Here is a 25,877-nt window from a genome sequence, read left to right as displayed (position 1 = left end):
AGGCAGAGGCAGGTAGGGCCCTGGAGCTCGTGGCCACTCCACCTTCCCTGCTTGGAGAATTCCAAGTGAGAAATCCTGTCTCCAAAGAATAGGGTCAACAGCACCTGAGGAGTGACTACCTGAGGTTTTCCTGTAAGAAACATACAAGCACACGCATGTACCCATGCATCCATGTACACACGCTTACCTAAAGCTGTGAGCCAAAAAGTTCATTACAAGTAAGATTAGTGGCCCAGAGAGGTGGCCCTCTGGGGAGGGGAAGTTCTTATGCAATCATGACGACCCCTGTTTGATCCCTGGGACCCTGGTGGAGTTGGAAAGCAGGAAGTAACTCCATCAATGTTGTCCACGACCTCCATATGTGCATCAGGGCAGACACAGACACACATACACAGAGCAATAATAACACCATGCACACACACAGAGTAATAATAAAAAGAAAAAATAAGACTATAGTTTATAACTCTCTCACCTCAGCTTGGCTGACTCCACCCTCATTTTTACAGGTTTGGAAAGATATTTTGGAGCAAGGGAAGAGAAGGACACTTTCTACCTCCCAGTCTAAGAAGTTACTTAGGTTTCCTCCCAGGGTTGACAGGAGCTGAGGGTTCAGTAAGAAAGAAGGCATCTCATTGCTGGATGAACAGTTGAAATAGTACTCAGGGCGGAGAGATGCTCAGCCAGCAAAGATGAGTGCCACCAAGCCGGAAGACCAGGGTTTGGTCCACAGGACTGGTTTCTGTTGATGCTGTGGAAATGAGAAATCTGGACCTGGGACCAAGGCAACTAAGGAGAACTGGGAGAAATCAGAGGTTTCTTTCTGATGAGATAATTAATTTAGGAAAACAACCACCTTTCCAGAATCTTCTGTAATCCCTGAAAAGAGACACGGAATGTCAGAGTACTGAGACAAGCAGATGTCTTCAGAACTGGTTGCTCACTTGAGGGTTGTCCTTTAAAATCTTGGAAGCCTTTTTCGATGTTTGGATTTTAAGCCGTAGCCTTTAACAGTTGAGCTATCCTTCTGCTCTCCCCCCCTCCCCAAATGTTTAAAGTCTTTTAAACAGTTTTTTTTGTTTTAAAAATTTTAGGTACATGGGTGCTATGTCTTTGCACTGTGGGCATCCAAGACCAGAAGAGGGCATCAGATCCCCTGGAACTGGAGTTACAGACAGTTATGAGCTGCCCTGTGGGTGCTGGGAATTGAACCCAGGTCCTCTGTAAAAGCAGTAAAGTGCTCTTAACCACTGAGCCCCCACGCCCTAAAACGTTTAAAGTCTTCAAGATATTCAAAGACTTTACGGAGAAGGTCTTCTTTACAAGTCAGAAATCAAACCATAGAAGAACTAACTGAGTCATCTGGATGGGCCCTCAAGGACTGTAAACTGCCCAGTTCTGAGCATATGACTTGGACAACTTAGAATGGTGTGAAAAAATGGTTCGTGAGCTATAGGTTTGGGCCGGTGACGGCCACACCATCTCCTGGAGCGCTTGGTGCTTCCATGCACAGTTGCTGCTGTCTCTGCTGAACAGACACAAGCAATGATGAGAAACACTGGCCTCCATGTTTGAAGGTCTGTACCCTAATCCAGCACCTATAGTTTTTAGCATCATGACTGCTATGATTTGAACCTTAAGGGTCGCCCACAAATACTGTGTTCTGAAAGCTCAAACCCCAGAACAGCAATGTTCAGAAGTGGGCCTTTGGCAAGTGAAAGGATCAATGGGTCTCTGACCACTTCAATAGATAAATCACTTATTGATTCTCTTGGCAGGGAGGGCCACTGTTCTAAAAAGTGAGCGCTCTGCTTCCTGGCAACCGGGAGGTGAACATCTTTCTTCTGCCCCATCTTTCAGCCGTGGTATTCTCCCTCACTATGGGCTCAGAAACAATGTAGCCAGGTGTGAACCAAAGTTGCTTGAAAACAAAAAGAAAATTGTACCTTACATTGAATCTTGGTGGCTAACTGGACTTCAGTGGCTGTGGAGAATTGGAATGTTGCAAAACCTAGTTACAATTTGTCTTAGGCTATCTTTAGCATCTACAATAGCCATGCTGTGCTCACCTCTGCATCTGACCTGACATCTTTGTGACTGTTGGGTAAATCCTTAGGAATGTGCAAATGGATAACTAGCTTCCACCAACCAAAAGGCTAAAAATGTCACCAGATAGCTGCTGAGATCTATAGCCGAGATCCTCCATGCTGTCACCTGCCTACCCTGAGACTTCCACCCATGTGTTTGAAAGTGTCTTGATTTGTGACTTTTCTTTGTTGTGTTCCTATGAGAGCTTTATGATGTCCTTATTACATTGGAACCTGGAATTTGAGATAATCTGAATCTGTACTCCTGGGCCATGGTCATACACATCTAGCTCCATAATACATCACACCGTATTCCCTTTGAGGTGAATATTGTGAGTTTTGCACAAGTGACCCTGGAATAAAGCCTCTGATAGCAAGCCAAGAGACAGCTTTCCTCATCTGAAAATAAATAATAATAAAGAAATAAATTCACAATCCAAAAAGTTAAGTCTAACTCCAAGCAAGAGAAAGGCAAATAAAAATCTCACTATATATCATGATAAAACACCTAAAAATTATTAAAAGTTTAAAACAGTCAGAGAACAGGAAACACATTGTGTTCAGAGACAGAATCCATTCAAGTCACAAGACAATAGGATAGCATCTTTAAAATAATGAATGATAAAAGTTGTCAGTCCAGAATTCTATAACCAAGCAAAAATAGCTTTATAAAATGAAAGAAAAAACAATTTCTATAAAATAGCAAACACCATGAGCATGTGTTCCTGGCAGGCATGAACTACAGGTTACATTAAAGAAAGTTCTTCAGATGAGACAGCAATGAATATATTACAGAAATCCAGACTGTTCTAGAACTTTTCCAACCTTATCATTGTTGACAGCCGAGACACCATAATTCTTAGCTGCAGGATGTTTTGTGCATCAGAGTGTTCAACATCATCCTTAGCCTCTGGCAACTAAACATGAGATGCTACCAGTTGTATATGTCCACTGCCCTCCCAAATTTGAAAACCAAGAAAATCTCCAGACACTGCCATTAGACGGGCAAGGAAGAAGAAAAGGAAGAGAGAAAGACAATTAGAGGGAGAGAAAATTCACATTTTAACTTGCAAATAGAATCTCATTATCTTTTGTGATTAATGCTAACCGCTTACTAAAGAGCAAATTTTTATGCACAAGGGGAAACAACTCATAGCATGGACTACCTTAAATGATTTAATAGAAGTGAAGAATAAAGCATTTAAAACATTTAAATAGGACATGATTATGCAAAGTTGAGAAGCTATATAAAAGTTCAGGGGGTGTTTCATTGTCCTGCCACCTAAACTTAGTAATTCTTCTATCTTTTACTCGATTGCTATTATCAAGTGTGCATACATAGTTTTAATTAATATTACAAGATGGAGTAATTCGTTTGCAAAAAGATAAACATTTAATGGTAGGACAATAGTTTATCAAATAGCAGTCTACACTGGTTTGCTTTTCTTTTGTGGGTAGTAAGGCTGGCTGGCCATCTCCCTCCCTCCCTCCCTCCCTCCCTCCCTCCCTCCCTCCCTCCCTCCCTCCCTTCCTGTCTCCCTCCCTGTCTCCCTTCCTCCCTTTTTCCTTCCCTCCTGTTTTCCTCTCTCACTCTTATTACAATGTTGCAGCAATTTTGATGCAAAACTATTTTCCGACTTTGAATTATTTTCCTAAGAGCGGGTTTTCAGAAATAAATGTCTTTCCGGCCTTTGAAAGGTGGAGGTTGTCTTTCGCATGGTATAACACCCGCACGCACAGGCAGTATTTAGGCTGACCCCTGTCAACCTCTCAGCCCAGCAAGTTTAAGCTGAATTTAACTGTGAGAACAAAATGGTCTCTGATGAAGAAAGAATTTACACTAAGTCTGCAAATTACCCATCTCCAGAACACCTGCCCTCAGAATCTACTGAACGCCAGCTTGCTGATACATTTCCAATATACTCCATGGATGTTTTCAGATGGCAAGATGACCCTACCTGCAACAGAAGCAGAGGAAGGTTTTCCGGCGTGTACTCTCTCCGTAGGCAGCTCTCTAGCTCCCTCTTCTGGACATCTGCCTGAATAACAAGGGGCTTGGACTCAGCCACCTAAACCCAAACAATGAATGCATTTCAAACGTCTACCAGATTTCAAATGTCAAAAAACTCGATCTATCTAAGGACACAATGATCTGCACTTGGTTAGTTTAGCAGTGAGCAGGATGTGGGGCTGTTTTGTTCGAAAGTATCAGCTGTTTGGAGCGGGGGAAGCTTTTCTTAGGAACTTCTCCCTAGTGAGCGAAATCCAATGTTTTCCAGAAACCACCCACGCTCCTACTCACCTGGAGGGTTCTCTTCAGAGCCGCTTCCCGTTCGCGTCTAAAGTGAGCCACATCCTTTGGTATCTGAACGGAGCTGCGGGAAGGTTTGTGCAACAGAAGCTGTGTTACAGGATGCTGCGATAGAGCAGATAGCCGGCGGCCAGCTGTGATCTTTCCCAACCTTTCCAGAATGAGTGTGTCATTGGGGTGTATAAAGGCCACACTCTTCTACCTTGGTCAGAACCTTCTCTGATAAACCTGATCTCTGCTAACCCTTCCCTGGCCAGTTTCTTTCTCCTCTTAGAGTCTTTCCTCTGGTTTACCTCAGTTCCTTACTCCAGAGTGCAGGGAGGGATGCTGGCGGAGTTATTCCTCCCCACCCCCTGTTCCTCACTCCCCACCACACACACACACACACACACACACACACACACACACACACACTTGTATTCCTTTCAGATGGGAAATCTCCTGTCTGACAGACAGTGTTCTTATCAAACCTTGTTGCATCTTTTTAGTTGACACAAAAAACTGGCACTTTATCACTGAAACAAAGTGTTTTTTTTATGTTCATGGTGGGTTGTTGGAGGGTGGAAACGACAGACAAATATCAAATGGAAATACTTTAGAAAAAATTGTAACCACACTTGCTGCCTTAGGAACACAACTGGACCTTAGGAATCAGGTACCAGTCATGGAGGGTGAGCTGCAAAAGCCCAGAGAAGGGAGGAGTCCTTTCCTTAGCTTGGCAGCAAGCTGAAAGGACCCCAGTAAGGGTGGAACTCGGGGACAGAAGATTCCACACGTGCAAGATGGGATTTTGCAGCCACTAGCAAAAAAGCCACACTGATATTTTTAAGATACATCTGAGGAGGCCGGAGGGACATAGCAGTAAGCTTAGTTTGATATTGTTCACTTGGCTGCAAGAGTCCTCAGATAATGTTGTAAAATGCATGGTTAATGTGCTTCCTTGTTGGAGAGTAGTCTTGTTAAATGCTAGGAGACTGGGGGGGGCGGGTAGCTCAGTGGCTAGAGCACTTGTCTTGCATGGGCAAGGCTCTGGGTTCAGTCTCCGGTACTAAGGATAGGGAGCAGAAGGGAAGAAAAGGAGATACATGTTCTCACTTTGACAGCACAAATAATAGGACTGGAATGACATAGAAAAGATCAGTGGGGTCACTGGACAAGGGTGGCCCAAGCCAGTAAGTCCCTAGGGCTACCAAAGCCTCACACCCACATGGACACTTGGTATCAGGGTTTTGAAGATGGAGAGAATCCATTTCTTACCTCTTTTCCTAGATCTTGATGAAGAGAGAGGGAAGAGTGAGGAATGTAGGAAGGGAGGGAGGGAGGGAGGGAGGAAGATGAAGAAGAGAAGGAAGAAGAGGAGGAAGAGGAGGAAGAGGAGGAAGAGGAGGAAGAGGAGGAGGAAGAAGATATTGAGAGTAAAATCAGCCATCAATCACAGGTACATTGTCTATTTTCTGAATCTTTGTGGAGCAGAGAAGCAATGACCCACAAGAAAGGGGTTCAGCTATGGACAGGAAGTCACAGAGGAAGGTTTTCCTTGCATTCTTGTCTTTTATCCTTGACATGCTGGGGGCCTGAGCAGTCACAGGCTTGGCGGCCCAACTGTGTCTCAAGCGACAACGACAACGTCATTCCTCTCAGTTAACCTCAGAGTGCCTGTGCGTGACCTAAAGGGGGCCACAGAGCCGAAGCAGCCAGTCCACAGGAGATGCTTTTAGTTCAGCAAATGTTGCTCGTGTGATATTTGTTCACTTATTCAGCGGGCGTCATGAACACGTAACTATTGCAAGGTCCAGGGCTCAGGGTATTGAATGAGAAAAGAATGTAAAATTTAAAAGAAAATAATTGAAAAAAGAAAGAAAGGAAAGATGGGCAGAGCAGACAAGGCAACTGTGCAGGTCTAAACTGGTCCCTAGACAGACTGCATGAATGTCTGCATCCTTGTGCTCCTTACGGGGTAATGGAGATGGGAGGGTTTGGGGGCAGCTAGCTGGGTGTACACAGTAGCAGCTGAAAGACCTGTCTCAAACGGCAGAAGGTGAAGGCTGACACTCTAGGCTGTCCTCTGACCTCCAGCCTGAACTTACACGTGCTCACACACAGCACATGGGGATTACACAGGAAGAAGAAGGACAAGAAGAATAGTTTTCGGCTAGGTGATGAAAGAGATTTCTAAGGAGATCCACCAGGAGTGGGGGTTTAGGTCCATTTTTCTCGGAACTGGTACCACACTAGAACACAGCGCCATTTAGATTCTTCCGGATGCCTATCGTGGCTTGGGGTCACAGAGAAGTATAGATGTCCAGGACCTTCCATCACCATTCTCTCAAAGTCCCTTTAGAAACCTTCCTGTCACATGCCATAGCTCAGAGTCCTTGTCTAGTGTAAAACTTGTAATATCAACACTCTCTCTGGAATGTCATAGTTTTCAAAATAGCGTGCATTGTGGAGTGGGAGTGGTCTTATTTGGTAGGACAACTGTTTTGGCCTCATTTGCATATAAAGGACTAAGAGCATTGGTGGCCTGCCTGGTCCCAAGATCCCTCCCTCACTCTTCATCCTGACCTACCTTAGTCACCAAGGAAAACGTATGGACTGCCTGTTCTTAAGAACTGAAAGGGTTAAAATTTTTCAAAAACTCCTAACTGGCTGAGTATAACCAAGAGTGCAGGTCAGCTTGGCCGTGATCTTTGTGTTTCAGGAACTTGGCTGACCACAAGATAGATGGTTGATTATGAATAGGCTCTTTGAGAACAGCCTATACAAAATGTTCCCCATGACTGTTCCTTGGACCCTGTCACAAACTGAATAATGGGCTGGGACTTTCCACAGGTACTCTCCAATAGCCCTCCTTACTTCCCCTGGGTTGTGGTTTCCCCCCTGAGTTGTGTCTTTTGGCTCTAAATTATCTCTGTCTCCAAAGCTCAGGGACCCATTGTCCCTTCGTGGGCTACGGGTCTTGACCTCAACATGTTGATAGAAATATACCTCTTGCTGATTGCATCAAGTTCGGTGTCTTGTGAGTTATTGGGTGGTTGCGTATTCCTGAGGCTTGGGTGAGGTCCTCCCTTCGTGGGGGCCTTACAGAACCAGTTTTGGAATGAAGTTGAAATGTGTAAACTTATGGTGTCTTTCCCTGATCTCCACCCAACACCCCTGGCCATCCACACCATGTTTCCTCAAAACAGCAAGCTTCTCATGTTAACAGACATGGTTGTGAAGGCCTCCAGTTCCGCTGTTCCTCTGAAGCAACTTGGTGGCTATCAGCAGCAGGAATGATCTCCAAAAGGGCCCCTGACAGAAGAGCGTTTCACAGAACCCACCGCCAAATATCTAGCATTGTGTCAGATTTTATGTGTCTTACCAAGTGTCATTGGGTAAAATGAAACTTTTCATTTATATAGTAGCTTCTGAAACTTAGGAAAATAGCATAATATTTTCCCACTTAGATAAGATATTGCTTCTATTGTAACTGTTCTAGACATGAAAGGCATGATGGGAAAGGGCACGTGCTCTATGGTACACCTCCTTAGCACCCAGATCTCATCTGATCTCGGCAGGTAAGTAACGCTGGGCCCTGTTAGTACGTGCAAGGGGAAAAGGTGTTGGAAACTGTTGTGTGCCATTTATCTGAGCTGGAAATGGCATCAACTGTTCTTGAAGCAAAAGCTCAGGGCAGGATGATCACAGGATGGGAACGGGAAGAAATGTCTCAGTAGCTCCGCCTTGACACTGAATTTACCTGAAGACCCTGTTGGCTGTTCCCGGGAGCCCTTGTTCTTCCAACTCAGTCTTCAGTTCACTCAGCTTCACCGCCAGCTCCTTCTCCAACAGCTGTATCCTTTCTGTGGGGGAGAGCTTATACACACTGTCCATGGTTTGTATGTGCTGCCTTTCTGAGTCCCTGAAAAGAAGAGCACCAAGCTCTTGTAGTAGTTTTTTTGTGGGGGTCAGGTGGGGTTCTGCCCCACGATTTCCCTTTTAGCTCTTGAGTAAACAATCAGAATATATTAATAAGCTGTAAACCTAAACTGGGTAAGTTCTGAGGCGATTATAACCCAGCTAGGCTATTAATAACCACATACATGCCCCACTACTTGCCAACTGAGTCTTATTTCGTGTGTGTCCTCATCAAGAGTTCCTATTATTGGCCATGTGATCATGGTCCATCCTCATAATCCATCCTGCCTCGTGGTGACCACCTTCTTCGACCTCATCTGTCCTTCTCCTCCTGGTTCCTACCTGAGACCCCTACACACACACACACACACACACACACACACACACACACACACACACACACAAAATACTAAGTTCCATTGTCCCCTCCCTCTCTCAGTCACAGGCTTAGCCTTTTATTGCCCAATCAGAGATTATTGGGGAACATTCTTGACAACACATTGGTCAATACAATGCCCATGTCCAGGCTGCAACCGTGCTCTTGGGGCCCAGAACTCAGCATCTGAATAATACAAGGATAATTCTTACACAGTGTGCAATATCATTATGTCAACAGAAGTTTTTGTGGCACTCTTTCAGCAAGCCTGAGCCAGCTGTGGGGCTTTAACCTACTCCACATTGTCAGGCCAGCTCTTTGGAAGGTGCTACAACTGTTTAAATTGCACATGTGTGTGTGTGTGTGTGTGTGTGTAGAGATGAAGTGTGGGCTGGCGTGTGTGCCACAATATATGTGTAAACATCAGAGGATGTCTTTGTGGGGAGGGTTTTTCTTTTTTATCTACCTTTGACATGGGTCCCAGGGAGAGGGCTCAGGTCGTCAGGCTGGGCAGCAAGCACCATGACCCACTGACCCATCTCAGCAGCCCCCTACCCGGCTTTTGCAATGGAAGGATCGGCCAGATAAGATGTAATTTCTGATGCAATTATTGTTTAATGAACAGCAGGGAAAAATTGGGTAGAGTCCCCATTGGCCACGCATCTTTGTTCAACTGGGCTCGTCTTCAAGAATGTCTGCTCCGGCTTTGACTGTGGAGTTGATTAATGAGAGGCAGGCTCCCTGCCCCACTTCTGTGGTCTCTGTAAAGATGTCTGGGGATTGCACAGGAGAAGCTGTGAGTGACAGCAGCAGCTGACTTCTCACCCGAGTCCAGACCAAACAGACAAAGGATGTGTACGGCCTCCCTCTCCCAGCCTGGAGTATTTCCCCATAAGCATTTTTGAATTGAGCCTCTTCTGTGTCTGGAAACTATCCCAGGAATGGAGACTCTTAGCTTGATTGTGACCCTTGCACATCTAGGTTTAGAAGACTTTTGAATCCTGCCTGCCTCCAATCCAATTTTACTATTAAGTAAAAATTGTTTATGATTTTCCATCCCATCCTAATCTGCCAAAATCAACGTAATTGTTTGTAAAGCCTTTAGTGCTAGTACTTAAAAACTGCAAGTTGACAATGTGGTCCACGAGTCCTGGGACCCATGAATCGCAGGGATTCTGTAATAGTTTCTGCTGCCCATACCTGTCCTGGACATAGCAGTGATGTCATTGAAAACATTTAAACTTTCCCCTCACTTTTGACATTTGTAAGTTTTTGCTTCCTTCACACTTTCATTTCTTCCTCCCCCTTCCCCATCTATAATCAGACAGGATCTTACTATGTAGCCCAGGCTGGCCTCAAACTCCCCATCCTGCTTCAGCGTCCCCAGGTCTGGAACACAGAAGTATGGTAGTGCTGATCTGTACTTCTGAATTCCTTTCATACGTATTTTCTCAAGCCAATCTGCTATCATTTCAACAAATAATCTATGGGGGTGTTTTGTGCAGAGCCTTTCTTGGGGAGCCTACCTACCTATTCTTTTATAAGTATTAAAACTGGGATGAGTATCTATTTCAGACTGGGTTGCGAACTGCTGAGCCACACCTTTCCCGTGTTTGGCGCGCCATTGGGGCTTAATAAAACGCACTGTTATGGTTCTCAGCAAAGTCAAATGTTCTTTTGGAAAAGATCAGCCACTTGGCAACATCCTTTCCAGTTGGGCAAACGGGTCCACAGCTGCCACAGCAGCTGCATTCCAGCTGCAGCCAAGAGCTGATCGTGCTCCCGGAGGACAGGCTCTCTGCCTTCACTTCCTGGTTGTTTTTCAACACTTCACAGGTTTAAAACGAGAACATCTAATCCTGTGCTGTTTACTTTCTTCGTGGTCAAGTATAGTATTCAGAAGACCAGCCTAAGGAGAGGATTGCCTGACAACTGTTCGTGACATGGAGGCAGCTCGGAGGATGGCTGCCGAGGGCGTGCGCCTAGCTTTAAATAGACACACAGCTGTCTATCTGTGGGAGGAGGGTGAGAATGGGTAACACGCATAAAGCACCTACTGTGTGTCAGGCAAGCAGCAGGACCTCACTGAGTTCCACGAAAGCGAGTCCCTTGAATTTCTTCAGCAGCGATCCTACTATGCTGTGGTCTGGATCCGGATGTATCCCCAGATCTCACATGCTGAGTGGTTGGTCCCCAGGAGGAGATGGGAACTCCAGGAGGGTGTTCTACTCGGAGGAGGTCGTAGGCCCCTGCAAGGTGTGCCTTACGGGTTGCATTAAGCTCTAGGACCCAGCCCAATTCCTCTCTTTCCCAACTGCCTTGAGGCAACAGTGCTCGACTGCGTACTTCCGCCACCCCTGTTCTCTGTCCCCACCACCCAGAGCAACAGGGCCAGGCAACCCAGATTATAAACTTCTGAAACCGTGAGCCAAGAAGTACTTCCTTCTTCTCAGTTGATTATCTCAGCCGCCCTCAGTGATGCGCGGCTAAGACAAGTGTTGTTTAGGATTTCCGTATTCACAATTACTAGCGGAAATGGCCTGTGGCTCTGTCATAAAGGGTTTGTTAGGGTCTGAGTTCGATCTCAGACCGGCTTCATGAAACCAGTCATCAAGCACTCTTTTCTCTATATTCTAAAACCAAAAGTTATGACCCGTATTATAACCTTATTAAATTTGGGTGAGAATTCACTTTAAAACATGTTAACCTTAAGTTTTCTTTAGAAGAGGGGTTTCAATTACAAATTTGGTTTATTCTTATGAGGTTTATTTATTTGTTTATTTTTGCTGTATACATATGGATGGTTTTGCCTGCATAGATGTCTGCACACCGTATGCATGCATGCCCATGGAGGCCAGAAAAGTACATCCAATCCCTGGAAGTGGAGTTATAGACAGCTGTGAGGCACCATGTAGGTGCTGGGAATCGAACGCTGGTCGTATGGAAGAGCACTCAGTAGCTGGACCGCTGAGCCATCTCTCAGCCCCTTCAGATTTATTTTCCAAAAAGTTACATATGAGGCCTGGTGAGCTGACTGAGCAGGTAAAGGCACAAGACAGATCTGATGGCCTGAATTCAATCCCCAGATGACATGGTAGATGGAAGCAACCAACTCACAAAAGATGTCCTCTGCCCTCTACACATAGGCTGTGTCACACACACACACACACACACACACACACACACACACACACACACACTAATAATATCACATAAAAATGGTAACAAGATTATATATGTGACAACTCACTGCCTACTTCATTTTGTACCTGAAACTTATGAGGGAACAGATTTGGAAGGATATCCATAGTTTTAACAGCTTAGTGGAGATATAATTTCCATCTTAGGCTCACATAAAATGTTCAGTCAGTGGCCTGAAGGTCTTCAGAGAGCCATCGCCACAATCAAGTTCAGAGCTTCTCAGCTGTTCCACCCCAAAAGCAAAGTGTTCTTTCTAGTTAGCAACTGTCTCTGGTTTCTACAATGCTCCTCTCAGCAGAAGGCACCCCCTTTCCATCAGCAACATGTATTGCCCACTCTGGGCATTCTGTAGAAAGGGAATCAGACCATACGTGGTATTTGTGGGTTGGCTTCTTTTACTTAGCACAATGTTTTAAAGACTCTTGCCTGTTATAGCTTGTACTGACATGTGATTCTCCATCCTCCTGCCTCAGCCTCCCAGACAGAACTCAGATGACAGTCACATGCCGGCACACTCAGTACTTCATTGCTTTTTCATGCCTGAGTAGCAATCATCACACTGCAGGACTGCATAGCATCTCACCTGCTCACTGGCTGATGGGCTCCTGAGCTGTTCCTCCTTGGGGCTGTTATTATGAAAGCCGGCCTGAAGGGTCAGGTATTTGTGTGCAAAGGTTTCCATTCCCCTGAAGCACACATGCAGGAGTGGACTTTCTGGGTCAAATGTTAACTCCATTTGAACTTTGTGAGCAACCGCCAGATGTTTTCCAAAGTAGCAGCATGCACTTACGACCCTTCTGTAGAGTGGGGGCTCCAGTTTCTCTGCGGCCTTGCCAAAGCTGGTTAGTTTTGCTGAAGCTTCCAAACTCTGGTGTGATGTGACATGGTTGTCATTTGCCTTTCCCAGTGGTCACTGATGTTGAGGATCTTTTTATGAGTTCAATGATGACTCCCCTCCCCCACTTTCTTCTTCTTGTGATCTCTAAGTGTTTCTTATTAAAAATTACATGACACGGCGTCTTGTGTATTACAGGCTGGCCTCAAAATCACCATGTAGCAGAGGCTGGGCTAGAACACCAGATCTTCCTGCCTCTACTCCACAAGTGCTATGCTTGTAGTTGTGTGTGACCACACCCAGCCTGTGACTGTTCTTTATACAGTCTGTATATGTGTCCTCTGTCACAGATATGCCTTACAAATATTGCCTTCATCCCATGGGCCATTCTTGGTTTTCTTGACATTTCAAGGCCTAAACATTGTCATGTGTTTAGAATGTATAAGGCTATATACTTTTACATTGGTATTTATGATTTCTCCTTTTGTTCTTTTGAATGTGTCAGTTTCATTAATGTTTTTGAATGGCTGAAGGGAAGAATCAGAAGACAGGGAAAGGGGCTCAATGTGCAGCCATTGGAAACACAATCTCTCAGCAACTGTACATGACTGGCTGTGCACAAAGTAAATGGTCCTTTCACCAGCCAGGCAGAGATGCAGGAGGAGCCTGGAGAGCCACACACAAGCACTGATAGAATCAGGGGTGGGGTCTGTGGCAGGCATTGCCTTTAGTTGTGTACCCCCTGGTGACTTCAGTGGAGAATCCCAATACAATGGTCACATAGGTAACCCTGATTAAACTAAGTGGGTCACAAACAACCCAAAAGTCATGGATCTGGGGAAGAGACTGAAGGAAGATAAGGGGTGGGAAACAGATAGGAGTGGGGTAAGGAGAGTGACCAGAATGCTTATAAGAATGTATGAAGTTACACTGAACTCAAGCCATGGATAATTTTATCAGCACTATCTGCAGCATCAAAGCTCAGCAGAGCAGCATTCTTTAAATTCATAATCTCACTATGCAAAGTTCAAACATCCAGAGAGGTGTTAGGATTATGCCAAATACCCTACAAGTGTCTTTAAACTTTTTTTCTAATTATACTGACTGTCATTGTAAATTTTAGAAGTATCACAACTCCATTGGTATTTGGTATGACACTCGAGATGGCTCCTTGTTCTTAAACTCTGAACCTCCTTCCAATAATTTGAGTAGGATAAAGAGCATCAATCCATTGTTCCAGATGCCTATCTAAATCTTCTTGTATACTGAACACATTAGTAACATTTTTGCTAAATGATTAACAAAAGTAGTTGTCTTAACTTCTTTTGTCAAAGCAATTACAGAAGCACTGGTGTTGTCAATTAATATAATTAAAGCTGTCATACCAGCAATGATCAAGCCCACTACCCTCTGGCTTCTGCTTAAGAATGGCATGTATAGCTTGATCATGCTAGCCCCCTTTGTCCTGGGAATACTTTTATTCCTGCCCATCATGTTAAAGCTTGTCTCTTACAACATCAACATGTTGGCAGCAAAGTACATGACTTGAAACTGAAAATGGACCCCCAGACAGAGTTATTAATTTAACAGGCTGCCAAGGCAAGGATGGGTAAGATTCTACACAGAGCCTTACCAACCTAAGATAGAAGTGCATTGCTTTTGATAATGCATAATCCACGATGGGTAAGGAAAGCATTCTTGTCAGAATGACCTAAGACAGGCTCAGTCTTGTTTCTGCAATAAAAAAGGGGGAGATGTGGAGAGCTTTTGGGGCTGACTGGCAGGAATCTGGCATTGAACAAGGACAAGAAAATGAACTGCAAGCAAGAATCTGACATTAGGCTAGAACAAAGAAATAAGTCCAGGCAGGAATCTAAATTCTAGACTAGAACAAAGAAGTAATTTCATTCAGCCATATAAATCTTAGGCTAGAATAAAGTGGTAGGCTTCAGGCATGAAAATGACCTTGGGCTAGGACAAGGAAGTAGGCTCAGATGTTTTGGTCATCCTGATGAGCCCTGAGAAACAGTGATCACAGGACTCTGTTCTGCCTTGCTTGTTCCTTGACTATTTGCATCTATTATATTGCTAGTTCCTCATCCTAGAACTGACCTTAATACTTGCATGAATTAAAGTGGTATAAAAGCAAAAAGGAGGAGGAGGGCTTGGCTAGGGAGCTTATGGAGGTGTGGGAGGGGGGAGAATGGGGAAAGGGGGTAACATCTGAATGTAAATAAATAAAATATCCAATAAAAAAAGAATGTATAAAGTTGCCAAAGAACTGACTTAAGTTTTCAAAAGCAAAGTTTGTAATAATAAAAATGTAAAGTATGTAGAAATAAATTTTTTTTAAGTTTAAAAAACAGAATTGTTGATATAAAAATCCCTTCATTGCCAGCGTTGGCTGTGATGACAGGTGGATGTTTGGGGACCTTCCATGGGGTGACAAGCATGTGAGATGGGCTCTTCTGCCATGAAAAATTGTGAACTTGCTGACCTTGGTTTGTATTTTTATGACATGGTCCTTTGAAAAAACTTGGAGTTACTTACAAGTTAGCTTTCTAAGCAAATTTCTCTGGTTTTGTTGTTTGCTTCTTTGTTTTTTGAGACAGGGTTTCTCTGTGTAGCCCTGGCTGTCCCTGAGCTCTCTCTTTAGACCAGGCTGGCCTCCAGCTCATAGAGATCAGCCTGCCTGTGTCTCTCCAGCTTAAAGGCCTGAGCCACTGCTGCCCCACAACTTCTCTGTTTTGTCTTCAGATATTTCTTTGGTAATTCTAGAGGCTCTACCAGGAGAGCCAAGTAAACCACCTTGTCTACCAGGCCCCTTGAGGGCTCCTAGAAGTATGTGGTTTTCCGGTTCTGGGAGAGTTCTATGCGACAGTAGGTTTTCAACCTATTTGATCATGTTTCTTTTATATTTTTATGCTGTTTTGTTTTCTATCTTAGTCCATTTTCCCTGGTTCTGACTTCACATGACCCTGATTTCTCTTTTGTTGGCACAGTGCTGAGGTTGTTTTGCTTCTTTACTCATTGTTGATGTACTGGCTGTGTGTTTGGCCCTGGGGCCTGTGTATAGAAAGCCAGGCTCCTTGCATGTTAAGCAAGTTCTCTCCCACTGACCCCTAGTCACATGATGGGACACTGTGAGTGATACATGTACCTTGTCTGCCTGGAGGACTCTGTAGCTCCTACTGTCTTTCCTCCAAGATCTTAAGACATTGGTTTGGTATTGCTAGGTTTCCAGCATGTTAGGTCATACTGAATCCCCACGGCTGGCTTGGAACTTGCTACAGAGACCAGGCTTCAACTCATAGAGTGTCACCTACCCCACTTCCTGAAATGCTAGGATGAAAATCACGCACCATTTTGCCTGGGTATCCGATGCTGTTAGAAACTGGGGTGCTGCTCTCTCTGGGTTATGTTTTCCTTTTTTTTTTTCTTTTTTCTGTTTGTTTCTTTTCCTCCTCTGCCTCCTTTTCCTTTCCTTCTCCTCTTCTTCCTCTTCCTTCTTCTTGACTATGCTAACACAGCTCAGCCTGGCCTGGACCTCCTGATCCCTGAGTCTACTGCATACAATAATTACAAGTATGAGCTATCATGCTTGGCAATGTGTGTTAATTTTTTAAAAAGGTGTTTGTGTGTGCATGTGGACATGTGTGCATGCATGTGTGTATGGTTGGTTGGTTGGTTTCCTGCTTCAACATGTATGTGGACTCTGCAGATTGAACTTGGGTACCACAGTCACATGTTGAGCTGTTTTACCTCCTGAGCAATCCTGCCACCAAAAAAGATGATACAACTTTTTGTAATTATCATGTGCAATTATACACTTCTTACTTTTTGAGCTTGATTCTTCTCCTTCTCAGGAAAGTGTAGGAGACTATTCAGTGTATTTGAGGCCTTTTGTTTTTGTGTGGTTTTAGTCACACAAATCAGGACTTTGAAGCTTTTGCTTGGTCTGTGCAATGGTTCTGTAAACGAGCTGTATTTCTGATCCAATGTGAGCGGTTGCTTGTGGCTCATCTAAGCAGGAGCTGCCCCTGTGAGAAATCTGAAAAGTTCTCAGTCCATGTTTGTATTCCTCCTCTCAAAAGAAAACAAAACTCTGTACACAGATGAGTCAGGTTAAGACATGGGGGGAAACGCTCTCTGTGCAGACATAAATAAAAGTAAGAGGAAGGTGTTGGTAAATCTAAAGCAGGATGGGCTCACCCCCACATCTGATGAGGCAATTGCTAGACACACTGCTACTGTGTCTGCACACTTGTGTAATCCTACACCCCCGAGGCTGAGGCAGGAGGATCCTGAGGTCCAGGCTAGCCTCTTTTACACAGGGAGACTTTGACTCAAAAGACAAGGTTTTGTAACAATAAAGGAAGGAGGAAGAGGGGAGGAAGAAAGGAAGGAGGGAGAAAAAAAGGAAGAGAGGACAGAGACAGGAAAAAAGAAGAGGGGGAGAGAAAGTAGGAGGATAAGATGGAAGGAAGGAAAAAAAGGGGAGGAGAGAATGAGGAAGGATGCCCTAAAGTCTGGGGAGTCCAGAAGATCCCTGAGATTCATCTGTGAGGTAAAAGTGTGTCTTTGTGAGCTACTCTGTATCTCTGGCTTTTTTCCAAGGAAGATGTTCTTTCCCCCCTGTGGTAATGTTGGCTAACATCTGGAGACATGACTGGTTGCCACAAGTATCTATGGGGTGCTCTCCACATGTGGCAGGTGGGCGGGGAGTGGGAGTGGTGCTGCAGAATGTCCCACAATGCACAGGGCAGCACACCACTACAACAATGGCCTGCTGCAAATGACCCGAGTGCCAAGGCAGAGAAATCCCTCAATAAAGGAGAAGTTTCATTCTTTTTTTGGTTTTGATTTTGTCTTGCTATGAAACTCTCAAGATGGCCTTGGACTCACCATCTTCCCACGTGTTGGTCTCTGAAAGTCTCTTAAATACTCTTGGTGTCCTGGGGACTATTACACACCATCACAAAGTTAAAGTGAGAGAATGAAGAGCTTTTAGGAAAGGAAGAAATGTTGGACCTCGGCTGTCTTAGATCTGATGAGGCATTGGACAGTTTTCGACTCACAGAAGAAAAGTAGCTTGTAAGCTCTGCTGACAGTTTTGTTTGCACGTGGATCAGAAATGTTAATTGACAGCAGAGAGAAGTCACATAAGAAGATGTAGGTATTTTTAAAATTTGGAGTTCTAGAACCAGCAAGAAAGTGTGGGGCCAAAAGCCCTTGCTGCACAGGTCAGAAAACCCCAGTTCAATCCCTGGATAGGTAGAACTAACTCCACAAAGGCAGAAAGAACTGACCCCAAAAAGTTGTCCTCAGACCTACACACACACACACACACACACACACACACACACACACACCCCACTGCACGTATGTCCCCCACTCTCCATATCATATACAAACTGCATTGATGAAGATGATGATGATACATATCTTAAATGTTTAGAATAAAGAGATGTTCAGGGAATCATTTTTAATTAAGAAAAATTCTTGGATAAATTAGGCTGGCTTTTAAGGCTGGGCATGGTGTCTCACTCCTCTAACCAAGTGTTCAGGACATAGAGGCAGGCTTGCAGCAAGAAAGCCAGGGTGATTTTTGTGGGGAGTTACAGGCCAGCCAGTGCTACATGACAGGACCCTGTCTCAGAGAGAGAAGAGCTGGTGTGGTATGTGTGTATGCAGAGGTCAGAGGACAGTAGGGGTCTTCCTCTATATCTCTCTGTCTTAACTTTTGAGATGAAGGTCTTCCACTGAAGCCGAGGCTCATCAATTTGACTAGGCTGGCTGGTCAGTAAGAGCCTGGGATCTGTCTCTGACCCCTGCTCCAAAATAGGCATGTGAGTTCTTGCTATGGCCTGCTTCTATGTGGGTGTGGGATCTGAAATCTGGTCCTCCTGCTTTCAGAGCAAGAGCCATCTGAGCCATCTGAGCCACCCACTGAGCCATTGCTCCTGCACCAATGATGACTTCTTAGTTATGCAGGCTCAGTCAACACATCTCCATCACAATCTATGAACTTGAGCAGCACCCAGCTGGTGGTTCACTGGCTTCCAAGTTCTAACAGGCTTCCCACACCTAGGCAGTCTGCACTGAGGCAGGGGGCTGGGTATGCTGGTAGAAACATTTCATCCCAGATCTTGGGAGACAGAGGTAGGTAGATCTCTGGGAATTTGGGGCTAGCCTAGTTTACATAGGGAGCTCCAGGAAAGCCAGGGCTGTGTAGTGAGACCCCAGATCAAAAACTAATAAACACTTCACTGGACCCTTCTGAGATTTCGAAGTAAAAAAAAAATTGTATGGAGTTTGATGAACTGCACCAGAGCACAGACACGGGGAAAAGTAGGGTGAGGGAGGAGGGTGGGTCTTATTAATCTTTGGGGCAATTCACTTATAAATCATTTTTGGCAGATTTCAAGGTTGCCACCTGCTCTGGATTCCCCAACCTTTGTTTTTTGTGCCTATGCACCATAAAATGTCATTGTTTAAATATCTGAGGTTTTTGTTGAGATATTAAATTTTCTGAATAAATAAATGAAATAAACTAATTTTTAAAATTCCAGTATAATGACATAAAAATGGTAACAATATTATATATGTGACAACTCACTGCCTACTTCATTTTGTACCTGAAACTTATGAGGGAACAGATTTGGAAGGATATCCATAGTTTTAACAGCTTAGTGGAGATATAATTTACATCTTAGGCTCACATAAAATGTTCAGTCAGTGGCCTGAAGGTCTTCAGAGAGCCATCACCACAATCAAGTTCAGAGCTTCTCAGCTCTTCCACCCCAAAAGCAAAGTGTTCTTTCTAGTTAGCAACTGCCTCTGGTTTCTGACAATGCCCCTCTCAGCAGAAGGCACCCCCTTTCCATCAGCAACATGTATTGCCCACTCTGGGCATTCTGTAGAAAGGGAATCAGACCATACGTGGTATTTGTGGGTTGGCTTCTTTTACTTAGCACAATGTTTTAAAGACTCTTGCCTGTTATAGCTTGTACTGACATGTGATTCTCCATCCTCCTGCCTCAGCCTCCCAGACAGAACTCAGATGACAGTCACATGCCGGCACACTCAGTACTTCATTGCTTTTTCATGCCTGAGTAGCAATCATCACACTGCAGGACTGCATAGCATCTCACCTGCTCACTGGCTGATGGGCTCCTGAGATGTTCCTCCTTGGGGCTGTTATTATGAAAGCCTGGCCTGAAGGGTCAGGTATTTGTGTGCAAAGGTTTCCATTCCCCTGAAGCACACATGCAGGAGTGGGACTTTCTGGGTCAAATGTTAACTCCATTTGAACTTTGTGAGCAACCGCCAGATGTTTTCCAAAGTAGCAGCATGCACTTACGACCCTTCTGTAGAGTGGGGGCTCCAGTTTCTCTGCGGCCTTGCCAAAGCTGGTTAGTTTTGCTGAAGCTTCCAAACTCTGGTGTGATGTGACATGGTTGTCATTTGCCTTTCCCAGTGGTCACTGATGTTGAGGATCTTTTTATGAGTTCAATGATGACTCCCCTCCCCCACTTTCTTCTTCTTGTGATCTCTAAGTGTTTCTTATTAAAAATTACATGACACAGGCGTCTTGTGTATTACAGGCTGGCCTCAAAATCACCATGTAGCAGAGGCTGGGCTAGAACACCAGATCTTCCTGCCTCTACTCCACAAGTGCTATGCTTGTAGTTGTGTGTGACCACACCCAGCCTGTGACTGTTCTTTATACAGTCTGTATATGTGTCCTCTGTCACAGATATGCCTTACAAATATTGCCTTCATCCCATGGGCCATTCTTGGTTTTCTTGACATTTCAAGGCCTAAACATTGTCATGTGTTTAGAATGTATAAGGCTATATACTTTTACATTGGTATTTATGATTTCTCCTTTTGTTCTTTTGAATGTAGTCAGTTTCATTAATGTTTTTGAATGGCTGAAGGGAAGAATCAGAAGACAGGAAAGGGGCTCAATGTGCAGCCATTGGAAACACAATCTCTCAGCAACTGTACATGACTGGCTGTGCACAAAGTAAATGGTCCTTTCACCAGCCAGGCAGAGATGCAAGAGGAGCCTGGAGAGACACACCCAAGCACTGATAGAATCAGGGGTGGGGTCTGTGGCAGGCATTGCCTTTAGTTGTGTACCCCCTGGTGACTTCAGTGGAGAATCCCAATACAATGGTCACATAGGTAACCCTGATTAAACTAAGTGGGTCACAAACAACCCAAAAGTCATGGATCTGGGGAAGAGACTGAAGGAAGATAAGGGGTGGGAAACAGATAGGAGTGGGGTAAGGAGAGTGACCAGAATGCTTATAAGAATGTATGAAGTTACACTGAACTCAAGCCATGGATAATTTTATCAGCACTATCTGCAGCATCAAAGCTCAGCAGAGCAGCATTCTTTAAATTCATAATCTCACTATGCAAAGTTCAAACATCCAGAGAGGTGTTAGGATTATGCCAAATACCCTACAAGTGTCTTTAAACTTTTTTTCTAATTATACTGACTGTCATTGTAAATTTTAGAAGTATCACAACTCCATTGGTATTTGGTATGACACTCGAGATGGCTCCTTGTTCTTAAACTCTGAACCTCCTTCCAATAATTTGAGTAGGATAAAGAGCATCAATCCATTGTTCCAGATGCCTATCTAAATCTTCTTGTATACTGAACACATTAGTAACATTTTTGCTAAATGATTAACAAAAGTAGTTGTCTTAACTTCTTTTGTCAAAGCAATTACAGAAGCACTGGGCAAGGCAAAGATGGGTAAGATTCTACACAGAGCCTTACCAACCTAAGATAGAATTGCATTGCTTTTGATAATGCATATTCCACGATGGGTAAGGAAGCATTCTTGTCAGAACGACCTAAGACAGGCTCAGTCTTGTTTCTGCAATAAAAAAGGGGGAGATGTGGAGAGCTTTTGGGCTGCCTGGCAGGAATCTGGCATTGAACAAGGACAAGAAAATGAACTGCAAGCAAGAATCTGACATTAGGCTAGAACAAAGAAATAAGTCCAGGTAGGAATCTAAATTCTAGACTAGAACAAAGAAGTAATTTCATTCAGCCATATAAATCTTAGGCTAGAATAAAGTGGTAGGCTTCAGGCATAAAAATGACCTTGGGCTAGGACAGGGAAGTAGGCTCAGATGTTTTGGTCATCCTGATGAGCCCTGAGAAACAGTGATCACAGAACTCTGTTCTGCCTTGCTTGTTCCTTGTAAAGTGTGTGTGGGGGGGGGGGCAGAGGAAGAAAGCAGGGGGAAAGGGTGGACAGCTTCCCACCTGGCTTCCAGCACCTAGCAGTCTTCCTTGGGGTCGGGGTTGGGGCTGGGTTTGCAGGTAGAAACATTTCATCCCAGATCTTGGGAGGCAGAGGCAGGCAGATCTCTAGGAATTTGAGGCTAACCTATAGCGAGCTCCAGGAAAGTCAGTGTTGTGTAGTGAGATCCTGGCTCAAAACCAAACACTTCACCGGGCTCTTCTCCTTTGAGATTCCCAAAGTAAAAAATTTTTGTATGGGTTTTGATGAACACACATGGGGTGGGGGTGGAGTGGGGGTTGAAGGTTGGGTCTTACTAATCTTTGGGGAAATTAACTTATAAATCATTTTTTGAGAGTTTCCAAATTTGCCTGCCTGGTCTGGATTCCTTTGCTTCCTGTGTCTATGCACCATAAAATGTCACATTGTTTGAATATCTGAGGTTTTTGTTGAGATATTAATTTTTTTGAATAAATAAATGAAACAAACAGAATTTTAAAAATCCAGTTTTATGACTCCTTAGTATTTTGAAAGAGTGAATTAAAATGCCAGGACTCGTTCTAATGAATGTACATGTGGACCCTTTTTCTTATGGAAACCCTAAATAAACAGAAAAAGTTTCCTAATTTTTAAATTAACATTAAGTTAATCATTTGTTAACCACTGGATAAACTTTTACTGTCTGAGTAATTTTTAAAGAATAAAGAATACTGGATCATTAACTATACATAGGCTGACATACCCTTTTGTTTTTAGACATTGCATGTAACCAGTTTCAGGACATTTTTGGTCTAAACTTTATCTATAAGTAAAATTTTAATTTTGTCCCATTGTGCAAGTCTTTAAAAGAAAAAGTACTAAAAGACAGGAGTGTATAAATGCAGAAAACATGAGGGGTGAATGAATTTGTCTGGGTTTGCAATCTTCAAATAAATGAAGCTGAAAGCAAGATAAAATTAGAAATTGACTAAGTGAAAGTCAATTTATTTTTAGAAGAAAGAATCAGAAATCTTATTCTATAAAATATGCATAGTTTTCAAAAAGAATATAGCTAAGGAAAGCACAGGCGTGTATGCCTGTAATCCTGGCACTCAGGAAGCCAAGGTGGAGCCTGGCGAGTTTCCAGACCAGCCTGACTGCACAGAAATCCAGGTCAGCATATCAACACACACACACACACACACACACACACATACACACACACACACACGCATAAACATGCACACATGCACAAACATATACACATGCACAAATACATGCACAAACACATGTACATGCATATGCACACACACACATACACGCAGAGAATAAAACCAGGTTTGGCTTTCCCTTTGGGTAAAGTAATAAACTGATTGCTGGGTGTGTGTTTACTTGGAGCAAAAGCAGTGCAAAGTGTTTGGTGCTGAAGTAGCTGAGCCTTCTCTGCCTAAATCCACCTGAGGTGCCGGGGAGAATGCAGTCGGTGAGAGCCTTGCTGAGCAGGGGAATCTGAATTCAGATCCCCAGGACACACATTAAGAAGTCTGGCGTGATCATGCATGCCACAGCCCCAGCACTGCAGGGTAAGAACAGAGACAGGAGGAGCCTAGCCTAGCTCCAGGTTCAGCAAGACAGAGACCCTGTCTCAAAGGAACAGCGTGGGAAGTGCCAGAGCAAGATGCCTGCATCCTTCTTTGGTCTCCACCTGCTGCGACTCACATACACATGTGCACCTGCGTGTGTGTGCACGCACACACACACACTCACAGAGTTAATTTTTAAAACACACTTGATAGTCTGTTGATAATGATCTGTGAATTTGCCACACCTTTGAGCTTTCTTTGCCTTTTCTGTTTATTCCTGTGTGCGTGTTCCCATGTGTGTCTGTCGTGTGCTGCAGTGCACACATGTGTGTGTTCCCATGTGTGTCTGTCATGTGCTGCAGTGCACACATGTGTGTGTTCCCATGTGTGTCTGTCATGTGCAGCAGTGCACACATGTTGGTTCCCTCTTCCACCATGTGAATCAGGTTGATTGAACTAAGGCTGTCAGGCCTGGTGGCCTCTGTTCAACTTTGAACTATATTTTATTGTTGTTTTTCTTGTTTATTCACATTTTTCTCCCCAAACACTGTTTGTTTTATACTGCCTTTCCTTAAATGAGCCCCACACTCAGAACACAACTCTTACAATAACTTTCACACCAAAATTATCCTAGATTTTCCCCAACTGCTGTGGGGATAGCCACAAAGATTCTCATATATACTCTAAAAGCAAAGAAACTATAATCAGAAATGCGTGACAATACTCCAGGGTTTTTATTATCTCAAAGGTCCTGTAAAGGCTTTATTCTTAGCATGTCATCAATACTGAGTGGCCTGGAGCATCAGAAAGAAAAGTTACTGTAAATTAATGTTGCACGAAGCGTATTAAAGTACATTCCAAATAATAAGTTTAGCTTAGCAACTGTGTAGTGCTCAGGTCTGGCAAGTGTAGTTATGTACATAAAGGCTGATGGGGCTGGGGTTGTGTCTCAGTGCTAGAGTACTTGCCTAGCGTCTTCCAGGCCCTGGGTTAAATCCTCACCAACACACACACACACACACACACACACACACACATACAGACTTGCACACACTCACATACCCATACACATTCATACACACAAACAATACTTACACACACTTACACACTCATACACATTCACACACTATCACACACTCCTACATACATACTCACACATATGCACACTCACACACTCATACACACATTCACATATGCACACACATACACCCCCACACTCACATACTCACACACTCATTCACATACTATCACACACTCTCACACTCATACACACACTCACACACTCACTCATACACATTCATACTCACTCACACACACATGCTCTCACATACACATTCACACACTCACACATATTCACATATACACACACCCACATACACACTCACACACATTCACATACTCACGCACTGACTAATAACTACTAAAAGTAATTCTTATTGCTAGAGGAAACACTTCACATCAGAAGCACAGGACTTGAGTCTGGGGTCTCAGAACTAACAGGAAAGACAGCGGTGGGATCGAATGAAGTTACAAAGTTCCCCTCTGAGAGGGAAAGAGCATGATGAACGGGAGAAAAGCTCCCCAAGTACACATGTGACAGCAAAGATCAGTATCCAAAATGCACAAGGCACTTAAAAAGATGACGACAAAACAGCAAACCCACCTAAACCATTCAGTCCATAAGTGGGCAAGTGAATTGAACAAATACATCTCAAGATATACACGTGTCTAACATTAGAAAATGTCAAGCGTCCTTAGCTCTTGGGAGAACACAAACCATCAAAACTGCACTTTTTGGGTAGTTTTGTCCATTCTGTCTCACTTAGCTTTAATTGTCAACTTGACGCAGCCCAAAGTCACCTGAGAAGAGTCTCAGCTGACTGCCGAGATCAGATTGGCCTGTGGGCATGTCTGTGTGGGATTCTCTTGGTTAGTAACTGATGTAGCAGTGGCCAGCCCACTGTGCATGGTGCCATTCCTTGGTCAAGTGGTCCTGAATCTACAAGGAAGCTAGCTAAGTGTGAATCTTGAGTGAGCCAGCAGGTTGCCTTCTTCCCTCGCTCCTGCTTGAGCTTGGCCCTGACTTTCCTCAATGGCAAATGTTAACCTGCAAGTGTTGTTCAAATAACCCTCTTAGTTGCTTTCAGCCAGTGTTTTATCACCACAGCAACAGAGAGGAAACTGGACACATCTCATCCCAGTCAGAGTGCTCACTGTCAAGAAAATAACCCATGGGGGGCACTTATTTACTGCTAGTGGGAGTAGAAGGAGGAGCAGCCGCCATGGAGGCTCATCCCCAATGAAAAACCAAATTCCTCAGGGTGGCTTTACCACCC

The 25,877-nt window shown here is 44.1% G+C and overlaps 1 protein-coding gene across 1 annotated transcript in view; it reads right to left on the bottom strand.

The window, feature by feature from the left end:
• Positions 1-25,877, bottom strand: part of LOC117724113 (uncharacterized) — a 178,997-nt gene that overhangs the window by 144,077 nt on the left and 9,043 nt on the right. Inside the window, 3 exon segments of the mRNA XM_076916959.1 lie at positions 4,043-4,153; positions 4,387-4,459; positions 8,138-8,299. Coding sequence (XP_076773074.1) covers positions 4,043-4,153; positions 4,387-4,459; positions 8,138-8,271 — 318 coding nt within the window. The 5' untranslated portion in view covers positions 8,272-8,299.

This window comes from Arvicanthis niloticus, chromosome 20, assembly GCF_011762505.2.
Source record: "Arvicanthis niloticus isolate mArvNil1 chromosome 20, mArvNil1.pat.X, whole genome shotgun sequence".
Lineage (NCBI taxonomy): Eukaryota > Metazoa > Chordata > Mammalia > Rodentia > Muridae > Arvicanthis > Arvicanthis niloticus.
Note: the sequence above shows the minus strand (reverse complement) of the source record. Positions and strands in the feature narration are given on the sequence as shown.